Source organism: Cervus canadensis, chromosome 7 (genome assembly GCF_019320065.1).
Source record: "Cervus canadensis isolate Bull #8, Minnesota chromosome 7, ASM1932006v1, whole genome shotgun sequence".
Lineage (NCBI taxonomy): Eukaryota > Metazoa > Chordata > Mammalia > Artiodactyla > Cervidae > Cervus > Cervus canadensis.
The window spans coordinates 21,531,931-21,558,397 of record NC_057392.1 but is presented as its reverse complement, the minus strand read 5'-3'; the positions used below and the strand labels follow the sequence as shown (position 1 = coordinate 21,558,397).

The 26,467-nt window shown below is 45.6% G+C and overlaps 1 protein-coding gene across 1 annotated transcript in view; it reads right to left on the bottom strand.

Annotated features, from left to right (window-relative positions):
* The window catches only part of TRAPPC10 (trafficking protein particle complex subunit 10), a 73,896-nt gene extending 54,704 nt beyond the window's left edge, over positions 1-19,192 (bottom strand). The window contains exons 1-2 of the mRNA XM_043474530.1: positions 18,933-19,192; positions 83-164 (exon numbers count right to left, since the gene is read on the bottom strand). Of these exons, the coding sequence (XP_043330465.1) occupies positions 83-164; positions 18,933-18,999 (149 nt within the window). The 5' untranslated portion in view covers positions 19,000-19,192. The remainder of the gene's footprint in view (positions 1-82; positions 165-18,932) is intronic.
* Between the last annotated feature and the right edge of the window lie 7,275 nt (positions 19,193-26,467).

The window sequence follows — 26,467 nt, the reverse complement described above, 5'->3', positions numbered from 1 at the left end:
TCAGTCTCCTTAGAACTCAGGCTCTCACTTTCACTGCTTCACTCACTCAAACACCTACAAAACAAGGCGGGAGATGCCATACCTTCTCCATTCCATCGGTTCTCTTGGAAGCTGTTGGGAAAGCGTCGGGTAAATGGAGGTAAATAAATTCTGATCTCCAGCACCTACAACAGGAAGAAACATGGCACTGTTAGGTAAATATAGGGAAAATGGGCTCTAAAATTTATTAATTGGTATTTTTAGACAATTTAATAATTTAGCAAAATGACATCACAAAACAGGATGATTTGTATCTTTAAAGAAGTGGTCTCTAGAAAAGCCAGCACTTGATCTAACTTTGCCCCCAGCTGGCCTGCCTGAGGAGATAAATTCTCCCCAAGAGTAAGAGGAGGAGGAAGAAGAGGAAAGTGGAGCCACCTGCCTGGGTCTGACAGCTAAGGAGGGCAGAGCTGGACCAACCCTGCCTAGCCTTGCACCTGTGTCGGCTCCTATAGCCACCTCTTCAACTTGGATCAAAGAGCCATGACACTCCAGGCAGAAAAGGAAGCCAGGACAAGTGGATGTGAGTTTCTTCACCAAATTCCAGCAGGAGCCGAGATACACAGATACTCTCTGTGTACGCGGTACCCAGGACCCCACACACACCTGCTCTCACTCATCCTCACGGGAAGTCCTGGAGGCAGATCCGACCGCACACCAAGGACAGAGGAGCTGCAAGGGCCCCGTGCTCAGAGTACACAGCTTGCTGGTGGCAGAGACCAGTGAGGAACTCAGGAGTCTGACTTCACAGCTCAGCTGTTAACTCAGCTATTTCATCCCAGCCTTAACAGAACTGAAAAATCCACTTAGCTCTCCTAAAATGAGAGTATAGCCACATCCTATTTCAGCCTAGGAAGAACCTTTCAATACCAATGGCTCAGTCTTACACTCAGGATCCTCTACCGTTAAGCAAAACCTTTTTCCAAACTGCATTTATATTGATCTTAAAGAAATCATTGGAAAGCGATGTGGGCCACTGACATACTTATTTTGCTACCACAAACCAAAATAAAACAAAACAAAACAAACAAAATGGAACCTTTCCCAAACCGCATAACGATGTCAAGTCACTACAGAGAGGAGTGATGTTTCTGGGCAACTAAGCTGATCCTCAGAGAGGCAGTGGGGCACGGGGACTGGACACAGATGCTGGAAGGTTGACCACCTGGGTCCATCTGAGCTCCACCACCTACTAGCTGAATACGCTTGGGAAGACCATGAATCCTTTCTGTGCCTCAGGGACCATATGTGAAATAGGAAAATAAGAATAGCTCCCAACAGGGTTATTTTGAGACTGAGTCAACACAATAACCTTGAACAAGGCCCGGCACAGAGTAAATCGTTAATAAGGGTTACTATTAATAATTTATTGTTGCCATAAAAACAGCTTTTAGGTTTTAACTCATCAGTTTTCACTGCATTCATGTATTTGGTAATTGTCTTAGAAATCATTAAAGTAAGAAAACCTTTAGTTAGCTTCTAATTTCTTATCTTTGAGTGCCAACTCCTGCTGCCTCTTGAAAAGGTTCTAGAATTAACATATAAAAAAAAATGACTACTCTCTGCTAAAAAGAAATTAGGGCACCCACAGGGAAACTTTCTCCTCTTTCACTTGGTTTTTTATATATATGCTCCTTGCAATAAAGTCTCACATAAAGGTACAAGTAACCTCTGCAACAGGGTAAACAAATGAAGTGCCTCCTACACACCCCCTTCTCAAGTGTCTCCCACAGGAAATCCTGTTACACAATATAAAACTTGTCCAACTGGAGGCTGTAAAGTAACAATTTTTCTTACATTCAATCATGAAATAAATCTTTAATCTGTGTCCTAAATTTAATTTTAAAAGATTACAGGTCAATTAACACATCTGTCAAGGGCAGAGACATCATCTGATAACTGGGCACTGAACATGTGACCATTTGATCTCAGCCCCTGTTAAGGAGCTGAAGTGTGTCCCAGCAAAATTCATACATTGAAACCCTAACCCCTCAGCACCTCTGTTATGTGACTGTATCTGAAAGACGTGATTAGGTAAAAACAAGGGCTTTTGAATGGGCCCTGATTAAATCCCTTTAGAAAGAAAGTGAAGTCGTTCAGTTGTGTCTGACTCTTTGCAACCCCATGGACTGTAGCCTACCAGGCTCCTCCATCCATGAAATTTTCCAAGCAAGAGTACTGGAGTGGGTTGCCATTTCCTTCTCCAGGGGATCTTCCCCACCCAGGGATCGAACCCGGGTCTCCCGCATTGCAGCCAGACACTTTACCATCTGAGCCACCAGGGAAGTTGATTAAATCCCTTAGGCATCCTTATAAGAGAAAATGTGTACACACGGTCACCAGGGCGGGAAAGACCACTTAGGATGCAGCAAGAAGACATGGCCACTGACAAGCCACCAAGGGAGGTCTCAGAGCCAGCCCTGCTGACACCTTGACCTTGGACCTCCAGCCTCCAGCCTCCAGGACAGTGAGGAAATAAAGTTCTGCTGTTTCAGCTCCCCCCCGCCCCCATCCCCAGCCTGGAGTATTTTGTTACCCCGAGCACTCCGAGCAAACTGACACAGTACCCTACTTTTCATTCCCACCCACTGAAACCCTATGTTGACTTAACATGAAGAAAAGCCACCATGATTTTCTCAGAACACATGGCTATTATTAATGATAATACTCTCAAGTTTTTATACTGAGTATTATGGAAAACAGAGGGAGGTATCTTTGAAAATGGGCTAGAAAGAGCCATAAAAGACAGGAAAGAGCTTATATGTAAAACCTCAAGAGAATTAAATCTCCATTCACTTGGTAGGTAATTAAATTAACAATATGTATTAATACTTTGTAGTACCCCAAAATAGCTCAACCAGTTAGTAGAAAAGCCACTGGAGTGCTGAGGTGTGAACTATAAGAGCAACTTCATTTTGATTCCATGGGCTGCACAGGGGCATGAGAAAAACAGGGAATCAGCTGTTAGAATACAGCTACTAGGAAGCAAAAATGAGGCTTAAGATGATGTGTTGAGAGAACTTTGTTCAGAAAACTGCTGTGTTTATTTTTCTTACTCAAGAGGGCTACTAAGATTCACTCAGACTTCCCTGGTGGTCCAGCAGTTAAGAATCCGCTTCCAGTGCAGGGGACGCAGGTGTGATCCCTGGCTATGGAACTATGATGCCACACACACGCTGCAAAGCAACTAAGCCCCATGTTCCACAACAAGAGATGTTTGAGAAAAAGGCAGGTGGAGCCCTGTGTTCCTGACTACCTATGACTCTCTTCTTACATCTGCCATTTGTGACCAGACTCTGGTCCACGCACTCAGTTATCTGAGGCAGACCTTCACTATTTTCTGCATTAGGACTGCATTCTCTGAGATTTTTAGAAGCATATATTTATGCATTAATCACATAATTTTAAAATTTTTATGTTAAAAGCAGGTAAGAACTAATTAAACATGGCCGGGGCGGGGGAGGGGGGGGGGTGGAGGTTAAAAAAGATGATTTCAGTGACTTAGGTATATATGGGTCACATTTCAATAAACTCAGCTGAACATTTTCTTAAAATTTTAAAAATAGAAGGACTTGGGAACTCAATTATAAAATAGTTAACTTTTACCAACATTGAGAAGACACTAACACATGTCCAACAGAATATAAATAAATATAAAGATGTGTCATTTAGATTTTCACATGCTAGCAAGGTAATGCTCAAAATCCTTCAAGCTAGGCTTCAACAGTACCAGATGTACAAGCTGGATTTAGAAAAGGCAGAGGAACCAGAGATCAAATTGCCAACATCCACTGGATCACAGAAAAATCAAGGGAAAAAGAAAAAGAAGCAGCAAGGGAATCCAAAAAAATATCTACTTCTGCTTCACTGACTAAGCTAAAGCCTTTGATTGTGTGGATCACAACAAACTGGAAAATTCTTAAAGAGATAGGAATACCAAATAGGAGACTTACCTGTCTCCTGAGAAACCTATATACAGGACAAGAAGCAACAAGTAGAACCAGACATGGAACAATGAACTGGTTCAAAACTGGGAAAGGAGTATGTCAAGGCTGTATACTGTCACTCTGCTTATTTAACTTATATGCAGAGTACATCATGTGAAATGCCAGTCTGGATGAAGCATAAGCTGGAATCAAAACTGGGAAAGGAGTACATCAGGGAGAAATATCAACAACCTCAGATATGTGGATGATACCACCACAATGGCCGAAAGTGAAGAACTAAAGAGCCTCTTGATGAGGGTGAAAGAGGAGAGTGAAAATACTGGCTTAAAACTCAACATTCAAAAAACTAAGATTATGGCATCCGGTTCCATCACTTCCTGGCAAATAGATGGGGAAAAAGTGAAAAGAGTGGCAGCTTTTCTTTTTGGGCTCCAGAATCAGTGTGAACAGTGACTGCAGCCATGAAACCAGAAGACACTGCTCCCTGGAAAAAAAGTGAAAGTGAAAGTCGCTCAGTGGTGTCCGACTCTTTGTGACCCCAGGGACTATATAGTCCATGGAACTCTCCAGGCCAGAATACTGGAGTGGGTAAGCCTTTCCCTTCTCCAGGGGATCTTCCCAACCCAGGGATCAAACCCAGGTCTCCCGCATTGCAGGCAGATTCTTAACCAGCTGAGCCACAATGGAAGCCCAAGAATACTAAGTGAATACTGGAAGAAAAGCTATGACAAACCTAGACAGTGTATTAAAAAGCAGAGATATCACTTTGCCGACAAAGGTCTGTATAGTCAAAGCTATGGTCTTTCCAATAGTCATGTAGAGATGTGGGAGTTGAACCATAAAGAAGGCTGAGTGCTGAAGAATTAATGCTTTCGAATTGTGATGCCAGAGAAGACTCCTGAGAGTCCCCTGGACTCTCATGGACTGCAAGAAGATCAAACCAGTCAATCCTAAAGGAAATCAATTCTGAATTGTTGGAAGGACTGATGCTGAAGCTGAAGCTCCAATACTTTGGCCACCTGATGCAAACAGCCAACTCACTGGAAAAGACCCTGATGCTGGGAAATATTGAGGGCAGGAGGAAAAGGAGGGCAGAGGATGAGATGGTTGGATGGCATCATTGACTCAATGGACAGGAGTCTATTGAGCAAGCTCTAGGAGATGGTGAAGGACAGGCAAGCCTGGTGTCCCTGGGGTCGCCAAGAGTCATAAACAACCTAGCAAATGAACAATAAAAAAGGACGGTAAGAAATTGGCTATTTTTGAAACAACTCTAATTTTCAAAGAAGTCAATTATAACTAAAAAGAGAAACCTGTAGGCCAGACAGTCTTTTAGACCCAACACACCATCACTAAGATCAGAGTCTAAGCCGAGTAACACGTCCAGACGAAGCCCAGGAGGGTGCGGCAGACCCGCCCAGCCGCACTCAGGGCCACTCACAGCTGAGGTCTGTCGCACAGCATTGGCTTCACCCCTTACCAACGTAAACAGCAATAGAAACTTTCACTTTCAATCATTTTTCTGCACAAAACTTTTATTTTAGGATCCACTAGAACTGCAATGTCATAAGGTTATTTATTTATTTATTTATTTTCATTTATTTTTCACAAGGTTATTTAGTGTCTAAGCATTTTTAAATCCTGATCTTCAGTTAACAGTCAACTGCGACCAGAAGAGAATTAGCCTTATGTTGATACTTTAAGAGCAGAGCTGAGTCCAGGGTCCTGTTCTGTGTGAAAGTGCCTCCAGCAGAGGAAAGGCACATGAAGCTCAACCCTGCTGGAATCAACATCCAACCAAACAATGTGAAATGGCTCTGTCTGGGGTGGAGGTTAGAAAGAGATCCCCATTTGCATCTCAGGAACACTGGGTGTCTACACTACGCTAACATAAAGGCATCTATTCTCTTAATTGAGAAGAAAACATTTTTATCTCTGCTCAAAAAGCTATATGTTTGTTGTTGCTAATGTAGCTGCAATATTTATGGTTATTTATATGCAGTATTTGGGTATATGTAATATTTATGCAATCATTTTTTTAAAATTTAAGATCTGATGATGACATAAGATTGCATTTAGCACTAAACCATCTACAGAAAGGGTAGCATAAATTAACAAATGTGATGCGAGTGCTCCAAAGTTACCAATCATGCCTCGGGGGGAACAAAAGGTTAAACAGAAAAGTCACCTATTTGTTGGGAAGGACATAGGGCTTTCATACTTATAGCATCAGACACGTGTCAAGGGCATTCAGAAACTGACAGAATTGTCCTGCTCCCCTGGGGCCTGTGAACATGTTACATTACACGGCAAGGAAGAATCAAGGTTGCAGGTGGATTAAAGCTGCTGGTCAGCTGACCTTAAAATAAAGAGATGATCCTGGCTTATCCGGACAGGCCCACTGTGCTCCCCCAAGGGTCCTTACATGGCGAAGAGCCACAACCAGAGAGATGGTGTCATGAGAAAGACCGAACTGGGGCCCAGAGAGCCAAGGGAGCAGGCGCCTCCAGATGCCGGAAAGGGGATTCTCCCCTGGAGCCCTCAGAAGGATCAGCCCTGCCCACATCTCAGTCCAGAGAGAACCACGTCAGACTGCTGACTTCCAGGACTCAGAGAAAATACCTCTGTGTTACTTTTAGACACAAAGTCTACGTAATTTGTTACAGCAGTCACAAGCAACTGACACAACCATGAGAAGTGAAGTCATGGGACTGATTTAAAACAAAGAAAAGCATTTGATTTGCCAACCCCCTCCCCCAATCTATGTACTACTCCCAATCTGATGATCCGGGAGGACTTGCTATAAGCACTAGAGGGTTTGGCCCCAGATGAGAACTAGCCGACAGAAGTCAGAGGAGGGACCATCCCTTTACTGCGCAGTTGCTCACGCTCATGCTCAGTCACCCTGAGTCCTCCCAGCAGCCCGAGGGCCACCCCACACAGGGAAGCCCAGGCACCCACGGCTCCCCGCCCAGGTGAGTCAAGCCGCTCCTCAAAGTAAAGCTGCCCACTCTGGACTCAGCATTCTGCACTGCTGCTCCAAAATGCTTCTTTCTCTCACTTTATTGTTTCCTGGGCTTCCCGGGTGGTTCACTGGTAAAGAACCTGGCTGCAATGCAGTAGATGTGGGGTTGATCCCTGGGTTGGTAGGATCCCCTGGAGAAGGAAATGGCAACCCACTCCAGTGTTCTTAAATCACATCTCGGCCCATCCTGCCATCTCAGTGCTAGCTTTCATGACAGGTCTGGTCCACCAGCTTCCCCAGCCTGCCGGTGACAGACACCGGCTCGCTCTCCCGGGTGCTGCCTCACTCCCGCACCCAGTTACGCAATCAGCACCACCCTGCCTGCAGGCGTGACCAAAGGGACAAAGTACAATGTGTGAGGGTTCATCGGGTTCCATGATGTGGGAGTTTGCAGAAAAGAAAACTACAACCAATACACAGAGGCCACTCAAGAGACAGAAAGTCCCAAAGTCTCCCTTTTTTAAGAAGAAGGACAAGATAGTAATGGCCTTCTCTAGCACTCAGAGACCACATTAGACCCAAAACTCAGGAATTTAACGGAAAGACTGGATAAGTGCATCTATATATAAAAAGACCGAAGAGTCAGGCTTTGAAGGTTTATGTATGTTTAATAAAATACAGGGAATATAGTCAAGCTACAGCTGTTTGAATCACAGCATTTGCAATTCAGGAGGACATCTTGCTCGCTTTAGGCACACCTGGACCGGAGGCCTCTCCCAAACGGCTCCTTCCCTGGACTTCCCTCTCACCTCCTTAAAAGTCCGTTCAAAGATCACTCACTTTCTCGATGGGGTCTATCATTTTCAAAAGGAGCACCGTTTTGAAGGGGGATTTGAACTAGCAAAACTGTGCTTACCAGAGCCCCAGCAATCCTCACAGTGATAGACCCCAACAGATAGATGGGAAAAATACATTTGATTGCAAGACTGTGTCAAAGAGCAAAAGATGAAACCATTCAAATTCCACTGATGGATGACCAGAATAAACCATGGCACACCGACAAAACAGGGCTCTGAGGATTGTAAACAAGAGAGGGCACCACCTCTATACTCCGTCCTCCCAGAAATATTGAGGGGAAGGCAATGTGGAGAAGGTGTGTGTGGTCTGCTATCTCTTATCTAAGAAAGGGAAATACTGATACAACAGGAAGGAGACGCTTCAGGCCAGGGAGGGACAGGGCTACACACTGGATTGTTACACTGCTGGTGGAGGTCACAGGGCTATCAGAGGCTGTGTGAGGCAGACCGAGGAGGGCCCTGGACCCACAGCACCAGGATCACCTGGGCATCTGTGAGAGGTCCTCACGCCCGGGCCCCACCCCATCCTGCTCCATCAGAAACTCTGGCCCCCACGAGCACGCCACGGGATTCTGATCCTGTCTGAGGACCTTGTTCTATCATCCCCAAGCATGCCTGAAAACTGGAAGAAAAAATACATGAGAGAGAGAGAGAGCAGGGAGAAAGCACACACAGAGGACAGAGCAGTTAAATAAAGCCCTGAAGTCCTGAATTTGAACTGCAAAGATCAGAGTGACTTTAGAGCCCAGCTCTTCCCCTATAAAGGCCCAGCAGCAACTACCAAATACCATCTCCCACCAGAAGGAATCGGGGCTCCCTGAACGGCTGACTCCAGGGCCAGGGCAGGAAATGCACAAAGTGAGTCTGGAACATCATGTTACACCAGAGAGCAAAGAAACTAAAGATTCCTACAACAAGGATTCCTACACCTCAGAAGCCAGCTGGCAAACGGGACACAAGGCACCCCCACCCCCACCCCCAGACTCTTCAACAAGCGATAAGGAAGCACAGAGAGGGAAAGGGAAACTAAGATTTCAAGAGGGAATGAAAACATTAATCTAAAAACCTACTGCTGCTAAATAATTTAAAGCATTTTTTTTAAAAGACATTTCAGACACACTGGAAATGTAAACACTCAATATTTGATACTAAGGAATTGTATTTTTAGATGTGATAAAGGTTTTGCAGTTATATTTTTTAAAGCCCTTATCTTTCAGTGATACAGGCTGTCTTAGCTCAGGCTGCATGACAGAACGCCCCAGATGGAGTGGCTTAAACAATACATACAACTGTTTTCCTCCTTGTTCTGGAGGCTGAAACCAAGGTGCCTCCTCGTGGCTTCCCAGTGAGGGCTCCCCTTGCTAACTTGCTCTCCCAGCCTCTCCTCCTCTTCTTAGGAGGCCAATGACCCCACCATGAGGTCCCCACCCTTGTGACCCAAGCCAATCCTAATTATCTCCCAGAAGGTTCCCATCTGCAAATACGACCACATTACTGGTTTGGGCTTCAATGTAGGAATTTGGGTGGGGCATACAAATATTCAGTCCACAACACATACACTTACTGATAAATGTTCGATGCCTGAGATTTGCTTCAAAATAACAACAGGATTAGAAGAAATGGGCGGGGGTATAAAGAAGCAAGAGTGACCACTTAGTTGTTGAAACTGAGTGATAGGCTTGGAGGGGTTCTTCATACTATTTTTTTTAAATACAAGTTTGCAAGTTTCTATAATAAAACGTTAACAATTTTCCCATTTCTCTTACCCTTTTCTCTTTCTCCTTTCTTCCTAACATGAATCACCTATTACATGATATAATTTACCCTGTATGCACACAATCTACACTCGTGCTGGAACCTAAGCTCTAAGACGGCCAGGAACAAATGCTAAGGACATGCGCTGATGTTGAATCCAGGGCCCAGTTCTTCACTAAACAACGCAGGGCCCCCAAAGGCCAGGATATCCCACAGCAGATAGAGTGATGGCACTGGCTGTCAAGTTCTCAGATGAATTTAACTTTAGAATCAGTAAGATCACACTAAAAGCTGCCAGTACGGCTACCCTACTCAGTTCTTCGACTGCTAAACTAAAAAAAGTGATGTTTCTATTCTACTGAGCTCCATGGCAAAGGCTTTCTCTCGGGGATAACTTGAGGCACAACCCCCTTTCTGTGTGGGCAGACGGTGTCTGACTCCTGGACCACTTGGCAAGGTTGCGGAGGACGAGGAGTCGGCCACCTTGGGCCTGGTCCTCACTGCGTCACCAGATACTGAGGGGCCTTGGTCAGGCACAGAAACTGGCCCTCAGGCCATCAGCCTCAAAATGCCCTGCCTGCTGGCCCTTCCTGCTGTTCACCTCAGTGCTTAAGACACTTCCAAGCTGACCTGGCCAGACTAAGAGTGCCTACAAATGGTGAGCTGTGAATGCAGTAAAAATTGTTACCACAGGCGTTACTGTTAGTTCTAAGACTCTATCTAAAATCGCAGCTCTGAAACGCATGCAACTACTTCTAAACACTAAACAGATCTGTTGAAAAAAGGAAAAAGTTCCAAACACATGACATGACACTCCCTGGTGAAAGCAAGGTATAAGCCTGTTGTCGGTTTCTTCATAATTTCTCTGTTCACTGTTTTTAAAAAATAATTTTATTTATTGATGCAGTCATTATTTTATTTCTGGCTGTGCTGGGTCTTCGCTGTTGCACAGGTTTTTCTCCAACTGCAGAGAGTAGGCTTCTCATCGTGGGGGCTTCTCTTGTTGTGGAGCACAGGCTCCAGGGTGCGCGGGCTTCAGCAGTAGAGGCACACGGGCTCAGCAGGCGCAGCTCGCGGGCTCCACAGCACAGGCTCAGAAGTTGTGGCCCACGGGCTCAGCTGCTTCATGGCATACGGGATCTTCCTGGATTAGGGATTGAACCCATGTCTCCTGCATTGGCAGGCAGATTCTTAACCACTGAGCCAACAGGGAAGCCCTCCCTGCTCACTTCTTTACAAAATCTGGCAAACGAGGGCCTAAAACAACATTGAGGAATGACACATCATGTAACACATGTGCAGAAAGCCAAATAAAAGCATTTATTTTCTTGGGGAGAAAAAAAGGAAAGAGAGGTTGCGTAACAGATTAATCTTTTCTTAAGAGATCATCCCACCTTGAGTCAACATCTCAAGCCCAAAATTGCAGATACCATGGACTTGCTCAGCGGTCAGGAGCACAGTAAGGACATGCCTCTAGACAGAGGAAGTGCTATAAAACCAAAGACACATTATGGATGCTGCCAACGTGCACCTGGATGCCAGTGCAGACGCCATAATCAAGGAGCTGACCAGGAGCCCTAAAAGATTTGTCCACATTCTGAGCCCCCACCCCAGGACCTGGGAATGAACCTATTTGGAAAAGGGGTCTTTATAGATATGATTAAGTTCAAGCTCTCAAATAAGATCATTCCGTATCATATACAGATGGGCCCTACACCCAATGACAAGAGGTCACTTGTCAGATCAGATAAGAGGCAGAAGGGAAAACACAGGGAGAGAGAAGGCCATGTGAAGACAAGGCAGAGACTGGAGTGATGTGCCTACAAGTCAAGGAACAGCAAGGATTTCTGGGTGCTGGAAAGAGGCGAGAAAGGACCAGCTCCACTCCCAAGGCCTCAGGAAGAAGCACAGCCTTGCTGATACTTTTTTCTAGTCTCCAGAACTGTGAAAAAATAAATTTCAGTTGTTTTAAGCCACTCAGTTTCTGATAATTTGTTACAGCTATCCTAGAAAACTAATACATGTGGCGTAAAATACAAAAATCAAACGCACATCTTCCCTAGTGCTCTACCAATTCATCTTTTAGATATATTTTTGGCCATATCACTTATACGTTGAAATAAACACAGATGAACAGGCAATTCTCAACAGGTACAAGCACGAAGAACCACATAAAAAGAACCTCACTAATCATCAGGTGTGTAACGCCAAAACAACTATGATGGAAGATGGCCTTGGGCTGGTCAAAGAGTTCTTAGATACGATATTGAAAGTAGAAGAGAAAAAAAATGGGTAACTGGACTTAACATTTAAAATGTTTGCACTTCTAAAGACAGATTAACTAAAAGACAATCAAAGAATAGGAGAAAATATCTGCAAATCACGTATCTGATAAAGGAGGTATTCCGGTCCACACACTGGAACACTACACAGCAAGAAAAGGAGGAGCAAACTGTAGTTGGTGCAGCACGAACGAACCTCAGCAACACTGCAGAGTGAGAGAAGCCAGACAGAAGACTGCATGTTACATGACTCACTTCTGTGCAATGTGTAGAAAACGCCAATCTATAGAGACAGAAAGCAGATCAGTGGTGCCTACGCCTAGGGGCAGAGATTAACTGCTAACAAGTTCTTAGGGTGATGGAAATGTTCTAGAACTGAACTATGGTGACGGCTGCACAACTGTGAACATTTACTAACAGTCTGAGAAGTGTACACGTACAATGGATATTAATTTTATAGTATGTAGACTAAAGCTCAATAAAGCTGCTCAGAAAAAGAAAAAACAAAAAACTATAACCTGTCCATTAGACTGGCAAAAATTAAAAAGATATCTCCGACCCAGCGGGGCAGAGTATAACTCGGAGGGCAGCTTTCTCACAGGGCGATTCGGGCTCTCCCCTTCTGACCCAACAATTATATTTCTAGATTCCATTCTTCATAATGAAAATGTATTCCTGCTTTATTTATATACTTTTAAAGTTAAAGTTTCATTTATAAAAGTTACAGCTGTATCTTTTTCAAAGGCTTCACCCAAATGCCAGGCTGACAGTCCCTCAGTCTTAAATGCTCCAGAGCAGAAGCTGAATCACAGACCTGAGAACGCTTCGGTTTGTTCATACATTTCTCCGGACTTGAAGTAAAGAAACCATATCTGAACACAACTCAGAAGGACTATTTCAAAGATGATGGGCCACGGAACTTTTCTTCTACTGGATTAACACGTATTTCCTCAATTCAAAAACTTCAAAGAGAAAATGTTCCAGTACCAAAAATCAAAAAACCACCTAAGCGCATAGTAGTTTACCCAAAAACAAGTCTGAACCGTCAGGACTCAAATTCTCCAAACATTTTTCTACAAACTTATGTGATCCTGACAAAGACATGTATTTAAAAGAAAATAACTACACCACTAAAAGCTCCTACCTTAAGTATAACACAGCTTCCCCTTTAGAGTAATGTTTACTCACTTATTAATTTCCTCTACAAATATTTACTGAGCACAAACTATGTGCCCAGCACCATCCAGGTGCCACAAATACAGCAGTGAACATAGCAGATAAAGTTCTGAACCTCACATTCTATTCCAGAGCAGCCTGGGTTGTGGTGAGAGAGAAATAACCATGGAGGGGAAAAAAATTTGTCAGGGGTGCTGAGCCAGAAGACTGAGCAAAGTCCAAGAGATGCCAAACCCTCACAGGCCCGGAAGGTGGCACATGAGCAGCCTCGGTGTGGGAGGGAAACACCCAGGGGGTCAGGAGAGCGACAGGACAGAGGCTGCTGGGCCGTGTGGTGTGTAAGGCCCGACCAGGAGGCCAGCTGGGGTGGAGATGGGGGACGTGGACAGAGGGTCTCAGAGCCCACAGGAAGCCCTGAGAATATCATGCCGAGAAGGTGGGCAGCCCCTGGAGAGGCGGAAGCCAAGGAATTATGTGCCGACTTCTCTCTTGGAGGGACTGCCCCCAACCCCAGAGAGAATCAGCTTCAAGGGTAAGGCCAGAAACCAGTCCGCCAGCTGGAAGGCTGCGGGGGTCCCAGGGAGAGATGATGGGGACCGGGGTTTGGGGGAGCAGAAGTGAAGGCAGAGAAAAGGGGCTGAATTCTAGATCAATTTCAAAGATAAAATGGTATTTGCTGGTATACAATGTTGGTTGTGAGAGAAAAAGAGAAGTAAGAATGACTCCAAGGTCGTCAATTTTAAATTTATATTCTTAAAGAGCAAAATACTGCGAATACACTTAAAAGTCACATTAAGCGCAGTCCCCCAGGGATGACCTGATTGAAAGTGGGGACAGAAGGGAGCAAAGACAGAAGGGAAGGTGAGGTGAAGGGAGGAGAGAAAGCCAAGGAGGCTCTCTGGGCAATCCCCAGCAGGGAGGGGTGACAGGGAGGCTCTGTGGGGGCCCATGTTCGTCATCCAGACCCCCCCAGGCCAGAGCAGAGGGAGGGGGGATCAGCAGGGAGCCCTGGGAGGCAAGGCACCAGCACTCCGTCAACTGGCAAAAATCTGGTTTGAGACAAGAAATTCTCAGGTAAGTCACTTGCCTTTTCCATAAAAGGTGACCAAGGCCCTTCCGACCTCTTGTGTGGACCAGCCAGCTGGCTGTCAGCTCCCTTCCAGGCGAAGACTGGCTGCTGCCTGGTGTGTGCCATGCTTATTTCAAAGAGCTTAAAAAAAAACTCAGACCCTTGAGTCTTATTTGCGTAAACCAAACTTCACTGCAAACTCTTCAGGAACACATCTTAGAAATCAAGCCCATGAGCTGAAGTTCAAATGGAAAAGGAAGTTTTTCACATCTAAATGATCGGTTCAGATCCACTCTAGAGTTAGGCTAACATACTAGTAACATGGGTTCCCAAACTTACCCAGGGACCCCAGGGTACCGCAGCAAACCCACAGCAGCCCAAAGGATGTCCCAAATCTACAAGGGGAACAGCAATACCAAGCCATCCCAGGCCCCAAGAGAGTCAGTTTCAATACTACATTAGCTGTATTTCTTTCAGTGACATCACTATCATCACAAAACAGGGCAGCTGTTGTGATGAAAGGCAAGTACCACTCCACCCCCACCCCAAGGAAAGCGAGCCACTGCGTCCAATCTGATCCTCTGGTCAGAGAAGTTGTGCAGTGCCCAACAGGTGCAACCATCCCAATAGTAATGCTACCCTGGTTATCTAAGAAAGAAATAAAAAATTTTCTTCCAATTTATGTGTATTTTTTTTTCAAATAACTTCTGTTAAGACATAATACTTAATAAAATTACTTGAATTTACTTAATAAATGGAATTATTAAATACTCTTTTGAGTCTAAAAGTGCCATGAAAAAATTGCTGAAGACACTAAAGCCACTGTGGAGAGAGAAAACTGAAGAATCTCTGCTGGGAAGCTAACATTTTTTGCACATTCATCATTCTTCTGAGTGCTTTACACATACTCATTCAAGCCCCTATCAACTCTCTGCGACTGGCACCGCCCCTGACCCTGGGTCACAGGTGAGGACGTCATCACACAGTAAACCGTGCCTGCTTTTACCTGCGCACAGATGGCAGCACCTTCTAAAGCCAGGGAACACAGGCTGTAATTCCTCAGTCCCGACCTCCAACCGTGGCCCAAGGAACTGAGGTCTCCTAAGGAAACACGATCCCCCCTCTTCTCAACTTAAGAATGCACTGTGGACCAACACCTGCATATCAGTTTAAAAAGAGGACATTTTAAGTTACTTTTCCAACAATGAAACAAAGTGGTTAAATCACAAGCACCACAGTTTCATGCTTGGTAGAAAATCACAACCTGCGAATTTAAAAACTTTAACCCACAGGGAGAGAAAAACAAACTCCAGCCAGGTACAAAGTGTTACAGATCTGCTCATTTCTTCTATCTTTTCCCCCACTATGAAAATTCATAATGTCAGATCCAGAACTCTAAATATAGAGACTGAGAAAAATTTAAGCTGCAACATCCAGTGCAACTGGGTGAGGACAGATCATCCTTTGGATGAAGCCTGCTATTTTTCAGACACTACACAATCTCGTGTTGATGCTTTCCAACTGCAGGGCTGGAGAAGACTCCTGGGAGTCCCTTGGACCGCAAGGAGAACCAACCAGTCAATCCTAACAGAAATCAACCCTGAATATTCATTGAAAGGACTGATGCTGAAGCTCCAGTATTTTGGCCACCTTTTTCAAAGAGTGGGCTCATTGGAAAAGAAGGGGGGTGGCAGAGGATAAGATGGTTAGATAGCATCACTGACTCAATGGACATGAATCTGAGCAAACTCCAGGAGATAGTGGAGGACAGAGGAGCCTGGCGTACCACAGTCCATGGAGTCACAGAGTCGGACACAACTGTTCAGTTAGCAACTGAACAACAATTCTGGGTAGGATACCAACAAATCAGTGGAATTACCATAGCTCTGCCTGCTAAACGAGACAGCTGGAAACGAAACCTCTTTCCTAACGTATCCTCAGATCAGAAACCCCAGTCTTTATTCCAAAGCAGAGAACTGATCCGGTGGCTGAAAGAAAAAAATCGAAGCTCCAACTTAAATTTAGACTGAATGGATCTGCTGAATTAGTTTCAGTTTCACGGTGCATCTTTCATGATTAGTAAATTATACTATAGGTGCTCAAATTGCTACGGTCAGGTGAGTCATCACCCAACGTCATCACACCAGCAGCACCACTGAGTGCTTGGAGACAACCCCGGGCATTTCAGACACATCTCCCAACAACTGAGAAGCTTCTCCAACCCTGGAAGTCTAAGCAGATCCTCCACTGAGGTGGTCACTCTGCACCAGAGGTAGTTGGGCAGTGGCACTGGAAAATTTTAATTATGAACTGAAAGTCATTAAAACTTCTAGGTAGCTTCAGAATATTATTAAAATAATTTAACAAGGTTTTCAAGTAATGATGTATCCTGTTTACCCCTAATCTCTCGGGACTTTCCCGTCTTCTCACAGTTGCAAATAAACAGTTCTTAAAATTATCTGAACCAGTAACATTCTACATTCTTCTCAGAAAGGCTGATACACAATTCATTCAAAGTAAAATGTTCTAAATTCTATGAAAAAAAACCTGAAAACAAATTATCAACTCTGCTGTCATTTTTACAATGAACAAACACAGACTTCCTGAGGGTGCAACGGCTGGAAAAAGTATTAAACAGATTTTTGAAAATTAAAATGCTGCTAGGGGGCTATGTACACAACAGCCAAGCCTTCAGATGGACTTTTAAAGCAGTTTTTCTACTACCTTTATCTACACTGCTTAGACTAGGGGCTCCCATCAAACGTGTGCAGCAGAAGGAATGGAACAAAACAAAGAAAGTATGACACAAAACCAGGACAGCAAGTGCTTACTGGACTCCAGTCCAGACACACCAAAATGCAATTTCAAGTGTGAATATGAAATCAGCTCTTCTAAAAGTTAAAAAATCTTTAAATTTAAAAGGATCTGTTTTATCTTTGAAGCTAACTTTCTCTGAAAGTTTACGGAAGCCGCTTTCTTCTCTGAGGCGCCAATGAATAAATGGTTGTGCCTCTGAAAACAGAGATACCATCAGTACAGACAACAGCTTTAAACACCGGAAAAACCTCCACCAGTGTAGCTTTTACAATAAATCTGTAGGAAAGGAAACTTTCTCAGAGTTGTCTGTCATGTACGTGAAATGAAACTAAATATGTCACACGTATCTCTAACACCATGAGGATAACAAGTCAAGGCTGAACCAACAGAGCTTTAGGAACCTTCTCTTCAGGTATGTATTTACACAATGCCTACAGAAACACTGCTAGGAAAATGGAAGCTAAAGGCCATAAGATATAATGAGACGTCTGGATGCCTCCACAAGTAATATTGATCCAGCACTCAGAGTATGGAGGGCACTTAGGGAGAAGTCTCCAGGATCTGGGAGACACTGAACCCAAACACGAGCACCACCCAAGTTTGGCTCCTCTTCCCTCAGGATACAGAAAGCACCTGGGGATTAACTGCAGGGCCTCCAGATAACCACTGCATCCACCTACTCTCTCAGACTGAAGGTACCGTCCTGAGTAAGACTTTCAGTTGGTAAGTGTCCTGGTGAAAAGAGAAAACTTGGCTGAATTATGCAAGTGTCTAAATTCAGATGTGACACAGTCCATTTTCCTAAGAAAGTTTATCAGCTAAACATAAAGTAACAAAATTCGACTTTAAATATACAGTTTCTCAGAGATATGACAAGAGGAAACCACACAAAAAGAGTATCCATTAATCAGAAAAAAAAAGTGAAAAAGAATGAGAGAGAAACTTTAACTTTCTTTTTTTAGAATATGTGCTGCGGAAGCGAGCACAACTTTAACTTTCAAAAGGATCTTCTACCTACAGAACCATCAACTATGGCCTAAGTGCCCTGCCCCCGGATGTTGCTATAGAAAGAGTGCTTCCTTTCAAGTACAGAAGACCATCTGAAAAAAATTAACTGACGACAAAAGCACTGTCAAAAGTCAAAACTCCTAATAGTCTGAATCTCTCTGCAAGTCAGCAAAACGTCAGCCAACATTTCAACACTTTCCATAAACTCAGTGCTTTTGAAAGTATTGAATTCTGAAGTCATAACTGTAAATATTAGAGAGAATTTTGTAACAGAAAAACAGTTCCTTTGTGGGTGCGTAAATGTGGCACACACACACAAAAAAAACCCGACAGCCAAAACATCGAGACACCAGTCTCCGTCCAGAGCGCGGAAAGCTCGCCGAACCTTTACACGCCATCTGTGAAATGGGTCTCTGCTCTGTGCCCGCGTCGCGGGCGGGGAAGAGTCCTGGCCCGCGGTCCTAGCCAGGCAGGGCCGGCTGTGCACGGCTCTGCCGGGCACCCTGAGTCTCACCACTTAACACGTTCCTGAAGTGCACACCCCGTCTCCTAACACCACAGCCGCACGCAAACTTCGTCCACGCTCGCGACCGAGCGCCGGGAGACCCGCTGCAGGGTCGGAAGGAACAGTGTGCCCGGAGGAGACCGTCTCCACAGGGAAGGACGGGCCGCGAGGGGCAAGCTGCCGACTCTGTGGCCGGACGGGGCTCACGGCGAGGGCCCCTCGGGGCGCACCTCGGTCCGGGCCGCCCCGCGTCCCCGGCGCTATCAACTGCAGCCGGACAACCGAGAGGGCGTCCCCGGGGAGGTCAGAGGTCGCCTCCAGGAGAGCTAGGAGGTCGGTCCCGGGGAGGTCGGAGGTCGCCCGCGGAGTCAAAGCCCCGCCGCAGCCGCCGCCCCGGCCACACCTCTATTCCAGGAAGTGGCCGGGCCGGAGCGCGGGGGCCCAGGAGCCGGCGACCTGGGCCGTGCTACCCGCCGCGGCCGCCGCCCCCTCCCGCGCCGCCGGGCACTCACAGGTGACGATGGGCTTGTTCTCCATGGTGTAGATCACCGGAGGCAGCGGCTCCTCAGGGGCGTCCATGGGCGTCCGGCGTCACCGGCCCGGCCCCTCGCGCCCCATGGGCAGCCGGAGGCCGCGCCGGGCCAGCCCAAGCCTGAGCGGCGCCGCAACCCCCACAGCGACGCCCGCCCGGCAGCGCTAAGCAGCTCCAGAGCCGGCCGCCCGCCGCCGCCGCCCGCCGGCCGCCGGCCGCATCCACTTCCGGTGCCGGCGCGCGGCGAGTACCGCTTCCGGGGCGCGCGCTTTAAAGGGGAGGCATTTCCGCCGCGCGGGCTTATTCCTCTGACGGAACGGTCGTTTGGGCTGCGCGAGCATTGGTGGAGCTCTCCTCTGCGCTTTGGGGGCCGAAGCACCCGTGAACCCGCCGTGGGCAGCTGTGCGTCCTGCCTGGGCCCCTACCGTAGTGGCTGGACGACCGAAAGCCGCCATCCCAAGCCGGGGCCCTCTGGCAGGCTGTATTGACCTGGAGAGGGCAGCCCAAACTCGCGGTGGGGCGCCCAGGAACATCGCCCCCGCCCTGCCCCCACGCCGTGTACCCGACGCCGAGGACGGACTCGGGGGTCGCTGACAGCCGCGTGCGGACGTGGAAACCTCCTGGGGTCACTTACACTGACACATGGACCCGGGAGTCACCAAGAACAGCAGGTGGACATGGGCATGTCAGTTTCTCACCGGTGTGGGACTGTCGCCCGTAACCTAGCATTGTTATCTTTACCAAAGATCTGATGCCTGAGGGGATGAGTTAAGACACCGGGTTAATTCCCACCACTGAGCAAATGATAGTTACCCCTTGCAAAACTCTTGGTTCTGTGTTCCTTGTTATTCTGCTTTTATGAAGTAATATTGCTGCCGTGAAGTAGAACAACATGATACACCTTCCCAGTACAACCTGAACCCTCCAGCACCTCCTCAAGGTTCCCCTGGGAGGTCGACCCCCACAAATCCTCTCCCTCTGGTTGGAAGCAACCATTTCTGAATTTCCACAACTCTGGTTTCCTGTCTCCATGGCACTGAAAAGTTCTTGGAGCAGGGGTTGCCTTTTACTTTTGTCCCCAACCCACTCCGCTCTCCACACCCACCAGGGCCTTCTGTGGCTTGTGCACCTTTGGGGGATGCACAAAATAAAACCTTACTTTAACTGCATGTACATTTCTTAGGAAAGTAGGTTTGGGGTACCTTTTACAAAAGCAGCAAATGTATGTGGAACAGTTTGAGTGTGAACACAGTTGCTAAACGTGTGTTCATAGTGTGTGCTCTGTGGCTGGGTGAGCAGGCAGGAGGCAGAATCCAGGACAGCTGGAACCTGTGAGGCAGAGCACCAATCTCAGGATGGGGAATGAGAAGTCTGTTGGGGGGTCCCCTGTTTGTGCCCCATGCCAGCTGGCCTCAGCACTTGCTGGGTGAGATTCCAAGAGACCTACCAAGAAGAGAGTGAGAGGAGGGCAGAAGTCCACAAACTTGATGATAAATGTTGACTTACGGATTGAGAAACTCAGGACTTCAGTAGAATACCTGCAAATAAAGTTGATAGGTACAGAATGAAGAGACAAAATAGGTGATTAAATAGTTAATCCCACTAGTAGATTGTAAGTAAAAAGAATATAGTTGACCCCTGTAAGTTAGTGATTGCTGGAGAAAGCAGGTTTGCTTAACCACAAAACCAAGCAGGATTGCTTAAGAACAAAATCTTGCAACAGAAACACGAGACACACCCCCAAACAGCAAAACAATGGTGACATGAGACCCACATCCTACCCAGCGAGCTGAACGAGTTAGTAGCCCCCGAAACATGTTCTTTGGCCCCTAGGACAAGTTTTTTACACAATGCCCACAAAACAAAACAACAGTAGAAAATGGGGCCTGCACCCTGCCCAATGGTGTCAACAAGACAGTGACCCCGAACCAAGCTCTGTGCACACAGAAAACATTTATGGGAAGGTGACTTCAAAATGAAAGACCCTGATTGTACTGAGACCTGAAAATATTTTTCCAAAGTGCTGTGACAGTCCTGGCCTGACCATCTAGGGAGGGACAGGTAAACTCCCCTGCTCCACCCGGGGAGGAACTGATGACAGAAACACGGTGTCTCCTGAGAATGACAGAGTTCTCCTCTCCTCCCCGCTTTTCCTTTAATTAGAAACCTGTGTCCGCTAAGTTATCAGGGCATGGCATTTCTCGTCTGCCTGCTTGTAAGCCTCACAATGTCCTAGTCTAATAAATCACTTCTCATCTACCACTTTGCTCTCACTGTATTCTCTGCAGAGACATAAAGGACTGTGGTACTGGAGCTCTTTAGAACCCCCCTGAAATGACACCAAGTGGTCTCAAAATCATACCTAGGCACACTACAGTTAAACTGATGAAAACCATAAAGAAAAAAGTCTTGAAAGCATCCAGCCAAGAAAGACAAGTTACTTTCGGGGGAAAAATGATAAGAATTTCCATTGACTTTTCACCACACAAAAAACCACTGTATAAACCCTTAAAGTGCTGAATTTTAAAAACTCAGCCAAAAACTACATGTCCAGCAAAAAAAAAAAAAAACTCTAAAAAGAACAGATAGAACTATTTCCTGATAAAGTTGAGAGGATCTGTGGCCAGCAGGTAGAGACTACAAGAAATGCTTTAGGATATTATTTGTGGGTTGGGGGGGGGAGTTTGGAGTTCCCACTTTAGGATGCTCTTGAGGGTGAAAAAAAAAATAATATATCAATAATACATTGGAAACTTGGATGTATGGGAAGGAAAGGATAGCCCTGGAAATAACAAATGGACAAACATAAATTATGCTTTTTTTCTTCTTCCCATAGGTTACTTAACAGACAACTGACTGTTTAAAGCATACTTAATAACTTTGTGTGATGGTTTTAAAGTGTATATAGAAGTAAATGAGGGACTTGCCTCGTGGTCCAGTGGCTAAGACTCTGTGCTCCCAGTGCAAGGGGGCATGGGTTCGATCCCTGGTCAGGAAGCTAGATCCCACATGCCACAACTAAAATCTGGCACAGCCAAATAAATAAATACTTAAAAAAAAAAAAGTAAATGATAATGACAATACAAAGGATGGGGTGGATAAAGGACATCACACGTCTGTGAGTGTGTTACATTGTGAAGTGAGAAATTTCAGGTGTGAGGTGATAAGTGGGAGATGAGAAATGTGTATATGAAGAGGTGTGTGTGTGTGTGTGTGTGTGTGTGTGTGTGTGTGTGCCCTGTCTTGCGTGACTCTTTACACCCCCCTGGACTGTAGCCCACCAGGGATTTCCCTGGCAAGAATACTCGAGTGGATTGCCATTTCCTTCTCCAGAGGAAGTAAAATGGAATAATATAAAATATTTGTCCAATCCAAAAGGAGGCAGAAAAGGAACAGCAGCAGAAGAAAAATCAGAGGAGACCACCTCAGGGAGCTCCCTGGTGGTCTAGGGGTTAGGACGAGGTGCTGTCACTGCTGGGGCCCACATTCAGTGCCTGGTCAGGGAACTGAGATCCTGCAAGTCTTGCAGCATGACCAAAACTTCAAAAAAATGAAAGAGATTCAACACAAACAGCCAATTATCACATGAAAAGATGCTCAACATCCATTAGGTATCAGGGAAATGCAAATTAAAGTGACAACATCTCACTTCACATCTACTCAAATAACAAACAAAAATAAAATGAAACGAATGATACCAAATGTAGACACCAAGGCCAGGTCTCCATGTCTTAATCTATTCTAACAGAGAAGTAAGTGCTGAGACTCTGAAAAGACAGACACTAAAAATTCTTCCTTCATTGCAATGCTGTATCCTGGCCTCACTGGCCAACCCTTGTTTGGAAGAATTTTCTTTCTGGGCAGAGGGAAGGGGAGGTCAAAGTTCTTCCAAATTCTACCAGGCAACACTCCAGCTCACGGGCAGTAAGTGAGCTATTCTTCCCCTAAGCAGACCTATCAGAGGTTTTCTTTTTCACATGGGAATTTAGAAAACGCTTGAATTTAGCACACATTCTGGTCTGGTGATCCCTTTTAGTACTGGTGAAAATGATGCTATTCCTATTAATTGATGTCCACTGAATGTTTTTGTTTTTTCCCTGGATCCTTTTCTCCTGAGATAGCATTTGCTTTTTCAAAGGTTGCTGGAACTGGAGCCCAAACAGTCTTTCCTGGTAGCCCATTACGCCGTCTCCAGGTTGCAGAGAGCCTGTTCAATTATGTATTGGGATACTGCAGATGCTTCATCTAAAGGGAGGCCTCACAGAGTTTGCTCTGCCCCACCACTCGGGCCCTCACCGCAAAGGGCTGCACCACAACCGAAGGCCAAGCAGCAGGTGCTCACAGCAGGTTTATTCCTAGTAGCTGAAAACTGGAAACCACCCAGGTGCCCTTTGATGGGTGACTAGTCTAACAATATGTGGTCCATTGGCACCGTGGAAGACTATGCAGCAAAAAGACTAAAATGTTGATATACACAACCCCCTGGATGGATCTTGACAGAATTATGCTGAATGAAAGAACTCCAGTCCCCAAAGGTTATATATCATATAATTCCATTTCTGGAACACTCTTGAAATGACAAAATTATAGACACAGAGAACAGTTTAGTGACTGCTGAGGGTTAAGGAGGGGGGTGGGGTAAGAAGGGAGTGGATATGGCTACAGAAGAGCAGCAGGAGGGACCCTGTGGGCACGCAATGTCCTGCGTCTGGACAGCACTGGTGTGAGCACCCTGCTGTGATGTTGTGCTAGAGTTTTCAAGACACTGCCACTGGCAGAAACTTGGTAAATTTTACCCAGTCCAAGCTTGCACTACATACCACTCGACAAGCCAATAAATTGAAAGATCAGCAGAAAGCCAGCAGACCAAAGACAGGGTGGACTATCGTCCCAAGGAACCATCTTGCCCAGCTTTATCTTTTTTTTTTTTTTAATATTTACTTATTTATTTGACTGTGCCAGGTCTTAGTTGGGGCACTCGGGATCTTTGATTGTAGTTTCAGCATGTAGGATCTAGTTTCCTGACCAGGGATTGAACCCTCCCCCCACCCCACCCGCATTGGAAGCATGAAGTCCTTCCTAGCCACTGGACCACCAGGGAAGTCTCATTGCCCAGGTTTAGATGCTAGTTTCTTTCACAGAGCAAAATGGGGAGGTGGGGAAGAAAAGATTAAAAAAAAAAAAAAGCCCTAAACTGTAGCAACTATTTCCTCCTTCCAGCCAGACTGCCAGAGGGGATGTGTTCATTTCTTCTTTCCTGCAGCCTTTTACAGGTGGTCCTGGTCAGGGTGTTTCCTGTGAGCTGAAAAAAAAGGTATTTCAGTTTAACCTCAGGCATGGGAGGCAGGGCTCCTAGAGTTAGTTGGGCTATTATGTGTACTTGAAGCTATAGGCAGCATCCCTTTAGTGACTAACTTGTGGCAAAAGCAATAGAACACACAGGTTAAAGTAAAAGAAAGAGATCCAGCACAGAGTCAGATTGGGTTTTCCCTATTATGTAAAGGGTGTGTGGGACCTGTCTACAACAACATAAGAATCAACATGATCTCAAAGTGGACTTTTAATCAACTCACCTGACTCTGAAGCCATATGACACAGAGAACCCAGCCAGTGAACAGTGCCATTTCGTGGCACTCCAGCGCTTCTCACTGCGCTTCCTTGCCTCCCGTGGTGTGCAGGAGCACTGTTACAGGAGCACTCTGAGGAGCGAGGCAGGGTGGTCCCGACCTCAGGGCAAGTGTTCCCTTGTACTTAATCCAGCCTTCTGTGAAAGGTAGCCTCAGGGGAGCACATGGTCCACAGAGGGCAATAGAAGTAGAAAAGCTATGACAAACCTAGACAGCATGATAAAATGCAGAGACATCCCTCTGTCAACAAAGGTCCGTAGAGTCAAAGCTATGGTTTTCCCAGTAGTCATGTACAGATGTGAGAGCTGGATCATAAAGAAGGCCAAGTGTCAAAGAATGGATGCTTTTGAATTATGGTGCTGGAGAAGACTCTTGAGAGTCCCTTGGACAGCAAGGAGGTCAAACCAGGCAATCCTAAAGGAGATCAACTCTGAGTATTCATTGGAAGGACTGATGCTGAAGCCGAAGCTCCAGTACTTTGACCACCTGATGGGAAGAGCTGACTCATTGGAAAAAACCCCTGGCTGATTCATATCAATGTATGACAAAACCCACTGAAATGTTGTGAAGTAATTAGCCTCCAACTAATAAAAAAAAAAAAAAAAGAAAAAACCCCTGATGCTGGGAAAGATTGAAGGCAGGAGAAGGAGGGGATGATGGAGGATGAGATGGTTGGATGGCATCATCAATTCAATGGACATGAATTTGAGCAACCTCCGGGAGATGATGAAGGACAGGGGAGCCTGGTGTGCTGCAATCCATGGGTCACAAAGAGTCGGACACAACCTAGCGACTGAACTGAATAGTTATGTGGAGAAATAATCTCTCTCGTGAGTTAGAGAGGAAATGCCATATAAACTTTTTTTTACTAACTTAATAATTTAAAAAAAAACTTGGGCAGTGGGAAATGAGAGAGGTGAGGGTGTGGGGAAATGAGCGGCTCAGCACACCTGCGTGGTGGTTGCTCTGCTTCAGTGGGTTCCCTGAGATGCCACCTTTTTAAAAAGCAGTTACACCCTTTCATCTGCTGATGCAACAACTCCACTTCTAGATCTCTTTAAAGAAACAGCCTCTCCCAGAACCTTATAGATAAAATCCATGTTGCAGCATCGACGGCCAAAAATTGAAAACAGCAAAAACATCAATGGCTGTTATATAATTTATGTAACAATTACGCTATGTTTATTGATGAACTATTAGGTCACCATCAAAATAGTGTTTAGAAAGGGTTTGTGATAGTCTGGAAAGTCTTAAAATGTTCATTGTTAAAGTGGATTCCCGGATCATAAAACCTTCCCCCTTGCCATGACGGTGATTGCTACTTGCGCTGTTTTTCTCCTCCTTGTTGGAGTGGTACCTTTAATGAAGTATGCTGAAGTCAGAGGAATCCATCACCCCCTAACTGGAAGAATCGTGGAGGTACAGAACTGAGCTAGTTGCGATGAGGCTTGAACAACAGGAAAATTGTTAGACCTGCTTGTCATCTAATCTGAAACCTGGCTATCTTTAGGCCTTTGAATCTTTTCAAAGTCTCTCGAGCATTTTATTTATTATTCTTGTTTTTGGTCATACCACATGGCATACAGGATATTACTTCCCTGGCCAGGGATTGAATCCAGGCCCCATGAAGTGGAAGCACAGAGTCTTAACCACTGGACCACCAGGGAAGTCTCCCCTAAGCGTTTAAAAATGAATCAACGTGAAGGAGTGATATGATCACAACTACATAAAAGTTAAAAAAAAAAAAAAAAACTATCTTAAAAGAGTGACTCTGGAGAAGGAAATGGCAACCCACTCCAGTATTCTTTCCCATGGACAGAGGAGCCTGGCAGGCTACAGTCTAAGGGGTCACAAAGAGTTGGACACAAGTTAGTGACTAAACAACAGG